The sequence below is a fragment of the Triturus cristatus genome, chromosome 9 (assembly GCF_964204655.1).
Source record: "Triturus cristatus chromosome 9, aTriCri1.1, whole genome shotgun sequence".
Classification (NCBI taxonomy): Eukaryota; Metazoa; Chordata; class Amphibia; order Caudata; family Salamandridae; genus Triturus; species Triturus cristatus.
In genome coordinates, this window is record NC_140592.1 from 167,273,839 (window position 1) to 167,293,834 (window position 19,996).

Genomic DNA, 19,996 nt, shown 5'->3' on the forward strand with positions numbered 1-19,996 from the left:
TTCTACATTTTTTCAGAAAAAGGCATTGAATTTAAAATTAGTTTTTTACTGTTACTCCTGCAAAGTTACTGCAAATGTTGCAGTTTGTAGTTTTTCTTTCAATTAACGTTATTTCCATTGCACAGACCTAGCTGCATCAACAGAGTAATCAATAGAGTGCTTCATTTATAACATATATTTATGCAGAAGTGGAGGAAATAACAATAGCAGAATAGAGGGGGATCTGAACATCATGTGAAATACTCAGTTTTTAGATGGATATTGAAAAAGTAATTTGGCTCTTCAGGTCTTTCTGCAAGCAGAGTAGATTTGGATTAAGTCAGAGTTCTTTGGAAGGGTGAATTCAAATTCATACTGCTTTGCGAGTGAATGTTTGATTTAATGCTGGCTGTCGGCCTAAAAATGACCACGTTTAAGTGGTTCATTTTGGTCTTTTTAGGTTAGTCATGGGCTAGCCTTTCTATGCCTTTGTGAAAGCCTTGAATGATATTCATTCTCCCACATCCTGCACTCACTCTGGTAACCAATACCCACTTGGAGTAAGTACTTCCACTGCTCAATGCTTCCTCTCACTTGCTACTTTGACCTGATAGCAACCTTGCACTGTAATATGTGCCTCTTCTACATGTACTCACTTATTTCCGTACCTGGTGTTAAGACTGCGGTGAAAACCCATTTGATAGAGCTGGTGGTTCAATATACCTTAGATGTGTACCCCCAAAAGCACTCTCCACCCTTCTGATAATCTCACTGGCACTCCGTGTCAATTTTCCTCTAGGTATTCGTCTTTGTACAACATGTAATGTCATTATACATGTCTTATCTATCACCCTCCACAAAGATACCCATACAAATATGACATTGTTTTGAAGTACATCATGTGTTGCGCGTACAGTCTTTCTGGTTGAAATGTTCAAAATTAATAAAACACATAAATGCTTCAATTAGATACTGCTTCCGAAACCAAAATCTGCTGCCTGTTATTTCTTGCTCTAAAGACGCAACTGTCAAAAACTAAACTTGCTTTTCACACCTGTGACATCCCAGTGCCAGAAAGTGATATGAGGGCCACATCTATTATTTTCCCCCTTCTCCCACCGGGCAAGAGGATTCTAATGTGCTGCACCTGGATGTCATCACATCTGATTGAATTTGTGGAATCGCGAATCTTGATCCGATTCCTCCTACTGGTCTGCAGAGGCCCGAGAGGTGTGGGATCATAGAGGTGCACAGTGTGTCATCCTCACCTTCCAGCTTAGGGTCTGAACAGAAGGCTTCTGCCATGCACTGCAATTGCTTCGTCTCACACAGCCTATGTTTCATGACACCTGCTCTCCTCACTCTCTATGAGTGAACAGAGCAGCACACTCTGGACCCTGTGTCTAAGCTATTGGCATACTTATTCAGAACTTAGGTGTGCGAATAGCTCGGTTTGCGTTAAGGTTTTGTATTCACAAAACATGAATTTTACAATTGTAAATAAATTCTGGTGCATAAAATATAACTCCAGTTAGGTGTAATAGTACTTTGAGGAAATTTACTCCAAGTGGTGTGTTGTGAGCATTCCTAGGCAGGGATGCCTGTCTAGTTATGTAAGCATTCACACACTTGCAAGTTTCCACCTCCTCCTGAAAACCACAATGAATACTGCCCTCCAAGATAGAATCAACGCCAACGCACACAACAACAAAGAACTCTTTGCCATTTAAAAGTCATTTGCCAGGCCCAACAGAGAGACCAACAGAGAGACCACAGACGTCCTCCCCTTCCCAAGAACTGCAAAAACTCTGCACCTTCTTCCACCAAAAGATCAGGAAGGTCTATGACAGCTCCGACACCCTAGACCCGGCCATTACGCCCGCCACCATAGCATACAGCATACCCCAACAGACCGTGCTCTGCTGGACCCTGCTCACAACAGAGGACTCTCTCAAGGCCATGAAGAGCATCGGCTCAGGACTCTCGACAGATCCTTGTCCGTTTCACATCTTTCATAGAGCAGCCGCTGCCATCGGAACCGCCACCTTCCCCGATAATTGGGAACATGCCGAGATCAACCCCCTGCTGAAGAAGTCGTCCTCAGACCCGACAGACCTCACGAACGTCAGACCAATCTCCCTCTTCTTCTTCCTAGCCAAGGTCATTGAGAAGGCCATCAACGCCCAACGCTCGAGTTCATCGAAGTGAACCACATCCTGGACACCTTCCAATCTGACTTCTGAAGCAGCCAAAGCACAGAGACCACAGTCCTCGCTGCCACCAACGACATACGCTCCCTCTTCGACCGGGGCGAGACCGCAGCTCTCATCCTACTAGACCTCTCGGCCGCCTTAAGATTAAAGTCTCCCACCACACCCTAATCACGAGACTCCGCGATGCCGACATCTGCGACAAGGCTCTGGACTGGATCCACTCCTTTCTCACCGGCTGGACCCAGAGAGGCAGACTACCACCGTTCATCTCAGAACCCACAGAGATCAGCTGTGGAATGCCCCAGGGTTCATCCCATATGCGGACTACACCCAGCTGATCCTCTTCCTCACCAACAAACCTACAACCGCCAGAACCAACTTCCATAGTGGAAAGAAGACTGTTACTGCCTGTATGAAAGACAGCTGCCTCAAACTCTACTTGTACAAGACCGAAGTACTCCTCCTGGGACCCACCCCTTCAGCTTGGAACGACTCCTGGTGGCCTGCCGCGCTGGGATCTCCCCCCCACCCCGACAGACCACGCACTCAACCTCAGCATCCTACTGGACTCATCGCTCACTATGAAACGCCAAATCAACTCAGTTTCCTCAGCCTGCTTCCACACGCTCCACCTGCTCGAAAGACATTCAGATGGATCCCCACAGAATCCAGAAAGACGGTCACCCACACACTCATCACTAGCAGACTCAACTACGGCAACGCACTCTACGCCGGCTTCACTCAGTAATAGCTCAAGAAACTTCAGTACGTTCAAAACGCCGCAGCCATACTGGTACTCGACATCCCCCAACGCAGCCACATAACGCAACACCTCCGACAACTCCACTGGCTCCCAGTCAACATGAGAATTACTTTCAAGCTCCTTGCTCACGCCTACAAAGCTCAACAAGACGAAGGACCCGCATACCTGAACCACCGCCTCACATTCTACCTACCCGCCAGACAACTCTAATCCTCCGTACTCACTCTTGCCTCCGTCCCCAGGATCCACAAGACCAGAACCGGAGGAAGGTCTTTTTCCCACTCGCCACCAAGACCTGGAACACCCTGCACCTCCACCTCAGGCAATCTGCGTCGCTGACCCAATTCAGGAAGGACCCCAAGACCTGGCTCTTCGAATAAGCCTCCACCCAATCCGACAAGCAGGCCCCCTCCCCAGCACCTTGAGACCCTCTTGGGTGAGTAGACCCTGATTGAGTTTTTGGTCACACACACTCTTGCCAGGCACATTCATAATATGTTTAGGGTTGGAGATTTACTATTATTGAAGATGGGAGGAAATCTAAGTTGGGAGTAGTGAGGTAACGCAAAGAAAATTGGCGGCGGTGTAAGGATTGGGGTACTTCACAGACAAGGATAGCATAAATGCAGTTTCACTTTTGTGTCATATTTACACTTATACAAATATATATTTCCTCAAAATCATTTCACATGTCGGTAACTTGGAATTCACAAAGAATTCCAGAACGAATACTGGGGATCTGCAACTGTCACAGATTTACTGCAGTACTCGGATATCTATTGTGATTTTAAACAAAAGTCTAAAATAAATTACACCTTTGTGCATACGCCTTCTAAAAAGAATGATGTCTTCAGAGAGGAAAGGAGGGGGAAAGAAATGTGAGGGGGAGGTAGCAACATGGCAGATAGGTTACATTTATGGGCAAGTGAAAGTATGGATTGTGGTTTTGTGGAGGGTGGAATTTCTGTTATTTTTCTAGCGTTTGAAAGGAAATGGGGTAGCTATGCAGCAGTTGACGAAGGTAGCAGGCCTTCCGGTATCTTTTGACCTTGGATAGTAGAAAGGTAACTACTTTTGGAGAGAGGGGTCAACTCTGTATTTCAAGAGACACCATAGACACTTCAAGCTTTCCCCTCGGCCTCAGTGGAAGACAGACCTGCTGCTTGAATCTTCCATGTATGTCCTGTAAACTGAGTTACAGCAGGTTTCTGTCAATTATTGACATCCCAGCGTCATTATCCTAAACGGCAGCTTAACAGGCCTTTTAATGGGTTTTAAAAAACGTGCGAGCAGTTAATTTCCTTCTAAGAGGCGAATGTTTAACTGAGTTAGAGCAAAATCAGTATGTTGACTTAGTACAGTAACTTTAGAAACACTGAGGTGAGGGCCCGATTCACAAAGGCAAACTTAGACATTTGTGTAAGTTTACTACTTTTTGGTATTCACAAAATGCTTGCAGTTTTATGACTCCACGCTCCCTATACTACTGCATGTCCTGTTCTCCGTCCCAGTTGCAGACTCTCCGGGTGCAGACAACTCTGCACACACAAGTATAATGAGTGCGAAGTCACAAGACTCCACACATAGTTTGTGAATACCGAAAAGTGGTCAACTTGCACAAAAGTGTAAGTTTGTTTACCTTTGTGATTAGGCCCTGAATATCTGAACTCGGAAGATCCTGTGAGATTGTCAGATGTTTTCTGTCACGATTACAAGATATTCACTAACTCACTATTTTTGGGCTAACACCTGTTTGGGCAGGGATCACAATTATACCTGGTGAAATGATTATTGCAACTTGTAATTACTGGGTTAGATAAAGAGTACCAACTCAAATATTTCCCCTGATAAATTTTGAAAGATCAATCCTGTTGGAGTTTAATGAGAAATGGCTCAGTAACTACCGGGACATGCCGTTTTTAGGGAGGAAAGCCTGCATGTTGTGCTCCAGCTTCAGGGCATAATTTATAGTTGGTGCTTTTTATCCCACCCATTAAATTTCAAATCCCGTAGTGTTACATTTTAAAACATGCGCTAAATAGCCCATGCCCCTTCTGGGGCTCTCGTAAACAAAGCTTTAGTGTCTTTTTAAGCCTGTTTTTCATTTGGCAAATTTCATCAAAATTGTCTGTTTGAATATGTGCTTCAGACGTATTTTCATTACATTATACTTTGATTCTTTTGATGTGAGAGCTTACTTTTGTGTAATTCTAACTGTTATCTTTTTTTTGTAGACAAGATCTTTGTTGGGTGTATTTGAAGAGGATGCAGCTGCAATATCCAACTATGTCAACCAGTTGTTTAATGCCATGCAGAGAATTTATGATGCTCAAGTAAGTTAAGAAACATTTGTCATGCTTCTTTATTGATGCTCTGCTCAGATGAATCTCTGGTTTGCCTCTCTGCTCAATTGAATTGTGAGACGGAAGGGTGATGTAGCACAGTTTTTCATAGTCTGTTTAATTTTTCACAACTGGTATCTTGTTGTCCAGGTAGTGCAAATCCATTTTTAAATAGTCAGAACATGCACAATCGCCCATTTATTGAGAAAATATATAAAGTGATTCAATTATAAGGCTACAAAATTGAAGTAACTTAGCAGGTAGGAATCTGCCGAGTTGGAGTGGCGTAAGGGCCTATTAGATTGACGCAAGATATTTCTGGGGTGCTTGCATATCATTGATTTAAATTTCATATGCTTTATGTAGCAGTGTTGTCAAATAATGGTGTTGCCGTGCTGCTTCACACCAAGGTGAATATGTGTGCAAATAGTGAATGTATACGTTTTCTAATGGAAAACACTCTTAGCTGAATTGACTGTGCTCTTCGTATTTAGTGCCCATGAAAAGTCATAGCACCTTTGAAGGTGCTGGCAGCTCTCATTACCTCCTGGTGCCCCTGGCTTGTTGTCACATTAAGTAGTCACCTTATGCCAGGAAACATGGCTAAGTGGTTTATTCACGAACAGTATAAAACAGTATTCGAAAAGCAACTGTCCTCCTAGCAATTGAATAAGCTAATTCCCACTAAAGAATTCTTAAGTGATAATTCGTCTAGATGTTGTCCTTAGTCTATTGATCCTTAGCTTGTGACACGCTGATCCTAGACACCTGTCAATTTACATACTCCTTCCATAAAAACATTTGGAATTTTGACAAGAGTTCAAGCCTATTTTACTTGAATCTCCTGAAAGAGAACTTAATTCTTCAATAGGAAAAGGAAAGGCAATCATCCCTTTATCTTGAAAATACTACAAAAAGAGCATGGGTATCCGGTAAACTTCTTGAGAAAGTGAATTGTCTAGTTCAAGAGTTACAGTATTTAGTAGAAACGATTTCCTCCTCTTACCATAATTCTGCTTTAGAGAATTCAGCAAAAAGCTTGACTATGAGTCTGATGGTAAGCCTTGTAGGAAATGTATCAGAAAAAAGAACGCAGGTAGGTTTAATTGCTGTCCCAACAAGAACATAGTCCCTGCCTTTACTGACCCTAGGTAATCTAAACTGACCTTGATGAATATATAGATTCTGAGGTAGCTTGTGTGACGCAGTCATGTTAATTGTTAAGATGTATAATTTTGTGAACATCATACCTTTAAGAAAAGTTCAGAATTTAATCGTAGTAGGAGCTACCCATTTTTAAAAAAAATCTATTTTATTGATTTTCAACCAACAGTGACCGAAGCAGCAACAATAACACAACATCGTCTACGATACATTATAGTTCACGCTGCTTCCCTCAATACCCTCCACCCCTCTCCCTCTTCCCCCACCACCAGTGCACCTACGAGATTCCTACATTATGATCAATAACATACTTCCAAAGTTAGTACAGTAACATCATTAAGCATTGTCAGAACAGTATTGGGGGTGTTGAAGCCATAAAAGTGAACTTCACTGCCATTTGCCTGTGGTTGTTCAGACAACTTGCTCAAATACGGTAGCTGGGGCCCCCTATCCCTCTAAAATTGAGCCCTCCTCCGAGTCTGTGTCTGGAGCCTGGAGTGCTGCAAAAAGGGCCTCCCACGCCCTCACTGCATCATGCGCTTTTTCGTTATTTGGGCATAGGGCTTGCTGCAATCTAAGTATGCCCTCACTCCTCGCCCAATTAAGTAATTCCGCCCGCCATCTCCCCACCCTAGGTCCCCTACGTGACTTCCAATGCATAGTGAGCTCCCGTTTGGCTAATACAAGGCCCAAGTCGAGGAATTTGCTGGCCACTTTCGTTTTAGCAGTGTGCGGGAACCAATGCAGTAGACAAGTACCCAGCTCCAATTCTAATATCCGGTCAGTGATGTTGCTTAAGAGATCCAACACTTCCTCCCAATATGTTCCCAAGCTCGTACATCCCCACATCATATGCAGGAAGTCCGCTCCCTCTAGATCACACCGCGGACATTGAGCAGCCGCCGCCTCGACATATTGGTTAAGCTTTGCAGGTGTTCGATATGCTCTATGCAGAACATGGAAATGTATCAATAAAAGCCTGGCATTCCTCGTGCTCTTCCAGGCCCTCCTAACCAACTGAGCCCACGTCTTTTCAGGAATTTCCCTGCCAAGGTCCACTTCCCTTGCAATGCTTGCAACGGTTCCAAGTTCTCCGTCAACATTCGCCGGTGTAGGCACGTTATGGCCTTATAAGTCCCCGCAGCCATTACTACGTACTGGCATGCCATTGAGGTTCATGGTTCCGACAATTCCGTCCTCCAATAGCGTTGGATTGCGGCAATAAGTGCTGAGTGCAGCAAATAATCCCCTCGCGGGAGGTCATATCTATTCTGCAGGGCCTGGAAAGACAACAGGGTCTCGTTTTCGTAGCGGTCTCCTAAAACTTGTATCCCCAGGTCCTCCCAGTTTGCCAGTGCCATCCAGTCCCCTCCATGTGGGAAGGCTGTACACATACCCAACGGTATCTCCGGGGCATATGGGCGAGCGAATCCAGCCCGACGCTGGCTCCGGTTCCAGCACACCCTCATCATCCGTTCCTCAGCCGTGAGCGGTTCGAGCTGCATCGTCTGCTGGAGCACTATGAAGGATAAGATATAACGCGGGACCCAGCGACCCTCTGGGCCATCCGTGCCCCGGAACTCCCTCGCCACGGCTTGCATGAGCCACTGCAACTGGGCTGCCAAATAGTACCACTCAAAATCTGGTACTGCCATACCCCCATCCGCTCTCGGCCGTATCATTGTAGTCATTGCCACCCGTCTCCTGCCTGTCCCCCAAAGAAACCCACTACCCATAGAGCAGAGCTGCCGAAAGATGGAGCCTGGAACCCAAACCGGCAATGTCCGAAAGTAATATAATAACCGCTGTAGTGCTACCATCTTCAGGAGTGCCACCCGCCCTGCTACCGATAATGGCAACGTACTCCAGGACGCCATACTGCCCCTAAGGCCGCGTATGGCCCAGTCCAAATTACCTTCCAAGATATCTTCGGGGGCGTGGTAAATATTAGTGCCTAAATAAGGCAGACAATGGGGCTCCCAGCGAACACCGTCAGCTGGGGAGGGTTCCTCGCAGTCGGCACCACCAGAAATAAGCAAGTCTTTGCCAACTTCACCCTCAACCCTGAATATTGTCCAAACATATGGAGCAAGTGCCTCGCGCCCTCTAAATCCACCAATGTGTTCGCTAGAAACATTAATAAATCATCCGCATAGAGAGAGATAAATTGCTGGTCTCCTCGAAGATATAAAGCAGTGTAATGTCTCCCCAGCCGAGCACGGGTGGCCAGAGGCTCAATGGCCAAGGCAAACAATAATGGAGAGAGCGGGCACCCCTGTCGTGTGCCCCGCCCAATCTGGCAAGCCGAAGAGAACGTGGCACCCGTCCGCACACGCGCCGTCGCCGATCTATATAGAAGCTCCGTCCACCCTATAAAAGATTCTCCAAGTCCAAACGCATGAAGGACTCGGTACAAATACGGCCATTCTAAGCTGTCAAACGCCTTCTCAATATCTACTGAGAGAACTGCTGCATCAGGTGTACCGGTATGGTCCTCTCCTAAAATCCGTAAGAGTCGTCGCACGCTGGTCGCAGTGGTTCGCTTCGGGATGAAGCCCGTCTGGTCATTATGGACCAGGTGCGTCATATAGGGAAGAAGCTGGGTCGCAAGAATCCTACTTAAAATCTTGTAATCTGTCGGCAACATTGACAACGGGCGATATGCCGATCTAGACAGTGAGTCGCTCCCCGGTTTTCAGCAGCGGGATAATGATAGCCTCTCGAGTAGAAACCGTCAATCTCCCTAATTCCTTGGCTTCTCGGTATACTGCCCAAAGCTTGAGGGCCAGGGTATCAACATATGCAGAGTAAAATTCTATCGGCAATCCATCTGCCCCCGGGTTTTTTTTGCGCGCCATAAGTTTTATCGCACTGCGTATTTTTCCCTCTTTGATCTCCTGTCCCAACAGCTCCCCCGGTCCTGTTCGAGGCGTGGCAGTCATACCCCAGCTAGAAACTCATTCAATCCATCTTTCGTGTCCTGCAACTTACTTACTTACTTTCATATAGCTCCGCATAATATGCCAGAAACATCCCATTAATCCCTCGCTGGGTATACTCTGGTACCCCTGTCGAGGTGGTCAAGGCCAGGATGGGTGTGCCCCTTGGAGCCGGACTCGCCAGCCACGCCAGGAGAGAGCCCACCTTATCTCTCTCCGCGTGCGCCCGCACTAGATACTCCTTATGATCAAAGCAGCGTAGCCGCTCCACTTGCGTCGCCACCTCCTATCTTGCAGCTACAACCTCATCCTGCATTCTTGGCCTTCACCGCACAACGCAACCGCTGTTCCTCCCTTTCTATATCCTGCAAAAGCGTTTTCCGCATCTCTGTCGTTTTAGCGATACATAAGCCCCGTATAATCATTTTAAATGCATCCCATTCTAGACCCAGGGTCGATGCCGTCCCCTCATTCTCTAGGAAATAATGTTCTATCCCCTCACGGACCTGAGCCGTTCTCAAGACCACCTCAACGCCAGGAGCAGTGGGTTATGGTCTGATACTGTCCAGCGCACCAACGCATGAACATCCGAGGAGCAGGACACCGCATCCAGCCGCACATGTAAATCATGCAGGGAAGAATAATAAGAGTAGTCCCGCTCTCCTATATGCTGCGCGCGCCATGTGTCTATCAGACCCCACTCGGCCTGTCGATCCCTCCTAAGTTTTGAAAGCTTGTGGACAGGCGCCTGGGGCAGTGGTGGGTGCGACCTATCCAGCTCAGTATCCGTGACGGAGTTAAAAGCACCCCCCAATAACAGTGAACCGGTCAGGAAGGACGCCAGTTTCCCTGACAGTTTAGCAAAATAGGATTTCTGTTCTACATTAGGGGCATACACACTGCACAACGTCACATCCCTCCCGTCCAATCTTCCCATGACAGCTACATACCTCCCTTCGGGATCGACTAGGTGCTGGTTCGGTTGAAAAGGAACCCCCGCTGTCACCCAAATCAGGGCACCCCTGGCAACATCAGAATACGTTGTATAAAAAAGCTGCCCTCTCCAACGGCGCTGTAGTGCCTGGCCTTCACCTCGGTCCATATGGGTTTCTTGGAGAAAAGCTATCTGCATCCCTCTACGCACCAGATAAGCATGAACCCTGTGGCGTCTCACCATCGTATGCATCCCCCGTACATTCCACGTAATACATTTCAACTCAGGTAATGGTCCCATTATGCAACCTGTCCTCGTATCTCAGCTGCACTCTCTGTATTGGCGCACCGGTGGTATTAACTACCCCAAAAACAACAACACCCCAAATCCCCCCAACAACCCTCCCCAGAACAGGCTCTAAACAGCTAGTACCCATCCAAACAGTCCACTTATAGTCCCTCTGGTAGCTACCAGAGAGTCGCTCTAAAAGCGAAACTAAGGGGGGAAGCCCAACGCCAAGAAGATCTGGTCCGCTGCTTCACCGCACCCAGGCGCCAAACCCCACTATAGAGGAACCTCCAACCCCCCAGGGATGGCCCCCCCGGAAAGCGGGCACCCACACATCTTGAGCGATCCTCCATCAAGCCTAATAAATCAGTTAGTGTCTCCCCACACCTCCCCCCGAGGACAACACCACCAGGATGAACAACCCCTCTTACTAGCTACTGCATAAGATCAGGCATCTATAATCTCATCCGCCATCCGCCGTCCCCGGAGTGATGCGTGGCAGAACAACACTCCCCGCATCTGTTCCATCAGAATCTGTCCCTGCAGAACCCTTTTCAGAATCCGTCAGTCTCAACAGTGTCGTGCCGCTCGCCTGCGAGATCTCTGTCACGGCCTGCAGCACTGCCTGCCTTTCTCTCTCCGTCTTAGTAGTGGTGGGTCTCTGTGCCTCATGGCGTCTTCTCCTGGAGCGCCGCACACGGCGCGGTTGCAGAACCTCCGCCGTCCGTCCCTCAGTACCTCCCGCTGCATTTGCTCCCGCCCGGTAGGATTCCAACCAACTCCACGCCTCGTCGGGGTCATTATGAAAGATCGTTTTGCCATCTAATGATATCCACAGCCGTGCCGGGCGGTCTCCCAGGGGCCAGCGGGCGGGCAGGCACACTGTGTGCTCGCTCCAGAGTATAGAACGGCGTCAGGCCCTCTGGAGCAACCTCAGTGCGCAGCCACTGTTCCAGATAGTCTATCATACTGTCTACTTCGACTCCTTCTGTTAGGCCCACCACTCGTACGTTGTTCCGCCTATTACGTCCTTCGGCGTCCTCGGCCCTCTTCTCCAACGCTTGAAGCCTGCGAGTGACATCACCCATTTGAACATCCAATGTTTTCTGAGATGGTTCTAAGACCTCCAATGTAATCTCAGCCTGCTTCACCCGGTCTGCGAGCTTTGCATGGTCAGCCCGCAGGAACCCCAGTCCCAACGACACCTAAGTAATGTCCTGTTGAAGCGCTTCTTTCGTGTCTGTGATAGCTCGGAGGATCTGGTCCACCTTCTGCTGCAGCAGTCCCTCAGGATGCGAATCAGCCATGACTTGCGTTCTCTGCTCCGCCGATTCGTTTTCCGGTTCCGGGTGCGCCCCCCCTTGCCGGCCACGCGGTTTCCCCATGATTGCGAGTCTTTCAAGACCCCAGTCCTAGTCACATCATCCCACACCTCCTGCGTTTCAACAACGCTGGTCTTCTCAGCTGTCCAAATCGCAGACACGACAAGTCTTTAGCCCCTGTTGGCCATCACACTTCTGGAGGTACCGTCTATGTTCTCATTGCCCTCAGGGAGCCCCCACGGAGAAGACTGCTTTCCAGTGAGTCATCCAGCTCCCAGGCGCAGATGCTCCAGTTCCACCAGCACCCCTGTAGCCTGGCTCGCAGTGCTCAAGCCCCAAATGGTCCAATGGAGCACTCCATGCTATTATCTGGGAAAGCCAGCTTGCATGCAACAGGCTCCATCACACAGTCAGTCAGCAACCACGGCGAGCCCAATTGAAGAGCACAGCAATGGCACCACTCTACTCCGCTCCGCAGGGTGCTCAGCCGTCCATGTCCTCAGGCCTAGGACCTCCACGTCAGCCGCTGGGCAACCGCGCCGCCTCTAGTACTCACCAATGGCATGAAAAGATAACCTCCGGGTTCAAAGCGGCCTCGCCGCCACAGAGTCTCCCAGCTGGGGCACTTGGCTATACCCCACTGTAGATCAGCGGCCACACCTCCATTGGCCCGAGCAGTTCCCTGGCCAGGGTTTCGTAGTGCTTCGCTGGTTCTCCCCGTCTCCTCCCGGGTGCAACTTAATGCAGAGCCACGCTGCAGCTAGCTCTAACACACCAATCAGCGGCACCTCCAGCCACCTGCTGTCAATTAGGGGCCGATCTTACCCCTGATGGTAGTGCAGCACCTCAGCATCCCAATGTTATGTGGCGGCTCTCATTTACACATACATCAGACGGGCCTGTCTGCAGGAATTCAGTGTTCGCCGCTTATAATAGGGGATATGACTCCCGTGCGCATCTCACCCACGGCAGCGTCCGACGGCAGCACATCGCGGCACCGCTACAGGCGCTGGGGCAGCGGTTCGTCCTCCTCGATCCAACGTCAGGACCGTACGGCCGTCCCCGAAGCGCTTCCGCCACAGTTCCTCTCGATGCTGCAGCCGGGTGCCTCCAGGAGCATCTGAGAGCCACGTCCGTGCAATCCACCACTCTTTTCAGCATATGGGGGGGGAAACACAGGAGCTCACCGCAGGAGTCCGGTCTACTGCGTTCCCAGGTCGCCCCCTTCAGATCGGCTCAGGAGGACGGCCGCCATTTTGTCATTACTCCGATCGAATCTCCTCTGTCTCGTGTTGCGCATACAGCGTCCGGGGGGCAGCGGAACCTTCGATGTCTCTCGGCGTAGACCCCCACCTCCAGGGGGGCCCCCTCCCCAGGGTCACCGGTGTGGCAATCTGGCGCTTAGTGCAGGATAACCAGCAGCTCACGCGACTGTCCTCATCGGCGTCCAAGCCACGCCCCCCGTAGTAGGAACTACCCATGAGCAAACTTGACCCCCACTGAAAATAATCTTAAATGTTTTCCTATCATCTTAAAATATTGGGGAAACGATGTATTAAAATGGTGCTCCAGAAGACCAAGTGTGGGATCAATACTAATGTGTTACGCCTAATAGTTGGAAAAGAAAATCATCTTTAAAGATACCCACTCATATAGAGGTCAAAAATAGGGTGGGCTGCTTGTTAATAAAAGATTATACATTGTGATCGATGCTTTGCCAAGAGTGCTATGGTGAATCGCAGGTACTCAGTAAAACCTCAGTTGAACACGTATCAGAAGTATGGAATGGTTTTGCAGTTGTGATAGAGGATTTTCTGGATGTGAACTAATGGCGAAAAGGAGAATAGAGAGTGATCCTCTTGGGTTGCACCTTGCCAGCAAGCACATAGCTAATGGTCTCCTTTCTATAGGTGCAAGTTCTTCCTCCCTCTGGTACTAACAGTAAACTAAATTATCAGTACTTTTGTTTTTTAATCAAACTATGCTGCAAATGGTGACCAGTCTTGCCTTAGACATGGTAGGGTAAAACACGTTCTAATCTTCAGCTTTTGCTTTGTAAGGCACCTCTCGGATCTGGAAACCCTAGTAGAGACACTCAAACCTATGACATCCAAAGATCATCTGCCCGGAACATACCAGTTGGGCCATCTGGTTTCTCCTTTTCCAAGAATGGTGTTTGTCTCTCCCACTTTGGTCTTGCTTCAAAATTTCTAAAGCTAATCAATCATCTCATGGAATTTAGTCAACCTAGGTGCGAAAATCTAAAATTTAAATTAGGAGTACCATGTCTGCTCAACTAATGCTCCGAGTCCCTTATTTAGAGTTGCGGGGACCTTCCTGTTTCCACAGACTAAGCCCACGCTGGCTCTTCTGGATGAAACCATAGCCCTACGGACATCAGTCCATCGGTCTAAGTATTTCAGATCCTCCATCCTTTTTAGGGTGGATGTTCTGACAGACCTTTTCAGGAATGTTAGGGTTTTCTTTCCACCAAAAGCAAACTCCTGCTAAGAATGCTGAGCGGCTGTCTGACTCATGGCAGCTGCTCAAGAAACTTAATGTGCCTTCTAAGAGATAATGTCGCAGCGGCTCTTCTGAAGGCATAGAGCTTTTTCCACTAGGCAGGTGAAGATCTCTAAATATGGTGGCTGTAATCTGTCAGGGAAGCAGATGACATGCCTTTGCTGCCCTGGTGGAATGGCGTACAGCCCTTCAAACTCAATAAAATACTATTTTCTATTTCGTGTCTAAAAGATTTGGGCCAGATGTACTAAAGGATTTTGCCATCTCAAAACCTGCTATTCACAAAAACCCTATTTGTTATGTACAAAACACATTTTACAAGTTGGAAACTTTAAAAATGGGTTTTAAAATCTATACTGATTCGAAGTTTGGAAGGGGGGTGAAAAGGGTGTTCCTTTTGAATTGTGATTTAATTAGGTATGTGCTAGTGGTTTGTGACCACAGATCATTGTCAGGTTACTGACTCCTCAAAAGACGGGGTTACTGGATTGTGAGTCATTGGCAGTCTCAGGGGGGGCATGCAGGAGTCCAGGGGCCCTATCCCTGCTTCCCCTGCTGATTTTCCAAACAGAAAACCTTTTTTTTGTTAGGTCCCGCCAACGCAGCCCGCATGTGCTGCATAGTCAAAAAGACCTTTTGAAATCGGTCCGGTTTTGAAGGCAAAAACGTGAACGCGTTGCATTGCCTTGAATGGCAATGCGTGCACGTTTGGCGATTTCCTTGCGGGAGCGAGCGCCGCCATATGGTAGCAATTATGGTGCTCGCTCTCGCAAGGGAAACGCTGCCTGCTCTCGGCCGCTCTCCCCCCCCCCCTCCCCTACTTGCACGAGGCACGCGTGTTTCTTTTTTGCAAAAGCCACAAAGGATTTGGGAAAATACTGAATTTACCAGATACACCCTTCGCAGAGCTCCTTAAAGCAGAAGGCCACAAGTACCCTAACCACCGGGAACACTGCAGAGAGTCAAACTGTAAGTGACTGGCAGCGGTGGCTCTGCAGGATGCAGGGCCTGCCACCGCCTGTCATTGAGTAACACGTCCCTGTGGGGCGAACACGAGGTCTCTACACACTCAGAAAGGCACTGACAAGATGGCCCCAGCTCTCCATTCACCCCATTTCGTGCACGAGTAGGTAATCCAGTTCAGATTCATTGTTGCTCTGTTGGACATGCAGTCCTGATTTTCGAAAGGCAGGACCACAAATCCCAGAAGGCACATAAACCACCCTGGATTGAACGTGTTACCTACGCACGGAACTGGGAAATTTGAGAGCTCTGGCTAAGGGGAGGAACTTTGAGGGGTGATCTTTTAGGCTGAGCCAGGAATAAAGAACGTTAAGGCTTTTCATTTCAGGAAGAGCGGAGCACAGCCACAAAATCCTTGTTTAGGTAAACACCTTGCTTTCAGATACACATGTTCTCTGAAGGAGTCTGACGTAAATGTGCTAATCCACTCTGCATGCTATAAAGGGACGATGTCCAACCTAGGTCCGCGAGGGCTGGGCCCCTGCCAGACTTTGAGTAACTGCTAAGACTAAGTCCCATGTATATTCCCCATGAGAGTAGCCAGAAAACTAAAACACCCCCACTTTAAACCAAAGCTTTGATGGCACCATGCAAGTGAGCCCGACCCTCTCTTCCATCCATCCGTTTCCACATCCATCATCTATATATGGATCACTCCGCCCCTAAATCTATCATTTGATGTACCCACTCATTAATATAGCGTTTCATCCATCAACTGATTAGAGATGTGGCTTCAGGGGCGGTGTATAGGATGGAACACCGCACTAATAATTACATAGTTGGTCATTCCTGACAGTGTCAGTCGATGGCCGTCTGCAGCAACAGGGACATTAAGCCACTGTTGCTACAGACTGGGGAGCTGACACATTAACAATGAAACGAGCTATAAAGGAATTACGTGTCCCGCTTGTCTCTGCCCATGCACGAGCACAGACACGAATATATTTGAAATGTATGTCATGCATCAAACACCATGTAAAAAAAAAGTTTTTTTAACATGCAGATGCGCTTCACCTTCAGATTATCCCACTGCAATGATAGGCATTTATTAAAAGTAATAGTTTGAAAATATACATTTAGAAGTATTGATGCCTCCCCCTGCCCTGACAACAACGGCACTACTGAAATCAGAGGCAATTCAGTTCAGCTGTCATGTGTACCTCATATTTACACAGCGCAGTTCCTAAACGTACGCATTTTAAGGTACTCTCATTTGGGATAATGAAGAAGAAGGGGGCCTGGTGAAGTATAATATTTGCCTTGGATCACACAGTTTATTTAGCAGAGAAGCCGGGACTGACCACAGACTTTCTAGTTTCACGTTATGCATTTCAGCTACCCAATGGGTATTTCTCTCGTCCATTTTACTACAAAGATCACTGCTTTGTTGTTAGTTATTGGTGAAAGAGGTTAGATTGTGGGTGCAGGCAGTACATGAAACTTCAGCTCTTTTGGGCTTGAGGGTCCAAGGGGACCTTGGGATGAGCCAAACCCGGGCATCTGGCTTGAGATTTCAGTAGTGCGCCCACCTCTAAGTCTGGGCATGAGATTACAGAGTGGCCTACGAAGATACATGTGATGTGGGGGACAGAGTCGCGGTCATTGATCTGATTGGGCCCCTGCCCTTCCTTCTGTCGACATCAGTGTGCCAACTGCAGAGCTTTAGGAGCACCAGGTCCTTCCGGGTCTCAGATGCAGCAGGATTTAGAAACTCTGAAATGGGTCCCTATCGGTCCTACATTCATGTCCTTTACAATTAACAAGCATTGGCATAGCCAATAGGTCTCGCCTTTGGGACCTTAGAAGTATTTAGTTATGCAGCACAATATCATTGGTGCAACAACATCAACTGTTGCATGGGTAAACACTTATAAGGTCCCAAAGGCGAGACCTATTGGCTATGCCAATGCTTGTTTTTTAAGGCAGCACTGGTTCCCTTAAGGAAGACAGGCTGCTTAAAAATAATATTAAACTGATTGGAAATGCAAACAGAGGGTCCGCTATCCCGTACAGGCCACTTTCTTGTGTTTGTGGCCATTACAGGGGGTCAAAAATTGCGACGAGCTTTATTAATATTAATTCAGAAAGTCGTTTTCCAGCCACACACAGATGGTGATTTTGAGAACTGACCTTTCCGTACATAGTTCAGTTCGCAATATCAAAGTCCATTTGCAAAACGTTGGTGCGCAGTTTGCGAACACTTTGTGGGAAAGGACTCTGTACATTTGGCCCTAGGTTTCTGCCCCTGCCCTCCTTCAAGGCTACACCACATACTTGGTTGAAGTGAAAAGCTCCAATCTATGAAGGGTCTCAGGGAGGTTGTTAACATACTACAAAGCTATGCAACATGCAATACTTAAAAAACCTCACAGGGGGCTTTTACTATGTATTCACCTCCTTTCGTAATGTTCACCGTGGAACTAAATACTTTAAAAAAACATATCTTTAAATACAACATCCCCAAAAAAAAGATATGTCTAGAAAGTGTCATAGAATTAATTTAATTTAAAAAACGAAAATAGCTAGGTTGCATAAGTGTCTATTCCCCTTCTAATAATAATAATAATTTAGCAGCAGGTGTAACCATTTACATTTGAAAGCGACATGCCAGGTTAGTCAGTCTTAAATTGTGTTAAAGAAAAGTGATTTACTTGATTTCAGGATACATTCAGTACTTCATGCTGGTTCCCTGAGCAGGGAAGTACGTGACACAGCAAAGACCCAGCCATGAGCATCAGCTAGCATTCAAAATAACACCAGAACAAAGCTGTTGAAAGGCACAGATCACTAGAAGGATATGTACACATTTCAGTTATTGAATGTCTACTGAAGCACTGGTAAGATGATTATTAGAAAGTCAATGTTCTACAGTGCCTCGGGGGCCCCACCTGTTTCATTCAGTCCTTCCAAAGTGGATAACAGAGAATGAAGGAAATTGATTACAAGAGCTTCTGAGATGACACTGGCAATTGGACCGAGCTAAAGATTTTTATAAACAAGACTACTTAAAGTATGCATTTGATAAAAATGTCCTAAAGGCACTGCATACTGGAAGGCAAGCCGTTAATCAAGAACCGCCACCTTGAATCCCATTTGAGATGTGCTCACAACATGCAGCAGATTTCATGGGCGCACCTTTGTGGTAAAAGGTTTTGCACTCTGTAGAATGTAAATAGATTATGTTCTAAATGCAAACTTTTGTGACTGAAGCCAACCTCCCGCTACACATCAGTCGGGAACACCATCCCTACCTTGAAGCATGTTGGTGGCAGCATCATGTTTTACTTTTCAATATGGAATGGACAGAAGTACAGCCAAGTCCTTGCAGAAAACCTGCTGACTCTGCAAGAATGCCACAACTAAGCCAGAACTTAACTTTCAGCATGAAATTTCAGCAACTAGTAATAGCTGCTCTTAAGTTGCCCAGTGAGATCCTCATGCTAATTACAATCAAATATCTAAGGCATGACTTGATTGCTTTTGTCCCTCAAAGCGCCATAACAAACTCGATAGAGCTTTAGCAGAATTATAAGCAATATTCAGATATTCCCACATCTAGTTGTGCAAATCTGATAGAGAAGTATCCCAACATAGTCACAGCAGTCGTTGTTGCCAAAGGTGCAAAGGTAATTAGTAACTCGGGGGGAGAGACAATTTCAGATATTTCGGTTTTGTCTTTTCATCTATGCTTTTCTGTGCACACAAATGTTTTCCCTCAGAAGTTTGGAATGTGTGTCATATAAGAAACAATGGAACCTACACTCCATATCCAAAAACCATTTCGCTTTGAAGGACCATTTTTCTTTGCTATCCATTTCTTGATAAGTGCAAGTGCATTACTCATATATTGGTTGTATGCAGTGCAGGAGAACTGTCACTATTTTAATTGTCCAAATCATTGGTTTCATTAGGAACACAGATCCCACATGAAACTCCTGGACATGAATAGAATTTTATAAAGCGTGTCTTGTCACTAGAACTGACACTGATGACATTTAACAAAACCAAGTTGTGTGAGAGCTTTATGGAGGGATAGTAACTGGTCATGAACGTGTATGGACATGGGTAGGGCGGTCCAGATTTTGGCTGCCGCAAAAGAAAAAGAGCAACCATCCACCCATGAGTGGCTATCTCTTGGCACCACTAAACGTTGGCTGTATTTGATCTTTGGGTCCTGACTGCATGGTATTGATACATTTTAGTTGTACCTAAGACCAAAGCCATGAAGAGCGCGAAACACCATGGAAAGTGATTAGAAAAGATTTTGAGCTAATATCGTGAGTAAAGTGTTTTAAATGTGTTGCAAGAAGAGTGAATGTTTGTGCTCTGTATCCTCTCATGATGGTGTAGGATATAAGTAGGAGAGTTAAAAAACAAACCATTGCAATAATTCAGTTGACTCAATACTGTGACTTCAGTTACCAAGTGCCTGGCTTGAAAGAGAAGGAATGGTAAGATTTTTCTTAAAGTCTTGAGTAAATAAAATCAAGACAAAGAGAGCTGGTT

General features: G+C 46.9%; 1 protein-coding gene across 2 annotated transcripts in view; it reads left to right on the forward strand.

Moving 5' to 3' along the window:
* APPL1 (adaptor protein, phosphotyrosine interacting with PH domain and leucine zipper 1) overlaps positions 1 to 19,996 on the forward strand; it is a 251,911-nt gene that overhangs the window by 20,840 nt on the left and 211,075 nt on the right. For both annotated transcript variants that reach the window (XM_085624666.1, XM_085624667.1), the window contains exon 2: positions 5,190 to 5,288. In XM_085624666.1, the coding sequence (XP_085480792.1) occupies positions 5,190 to 5,288 (99 nt within the window). The remainder of the gene's footprint in view (positions 1 to 5,189; positions 5,289 to 19,996) is intronic.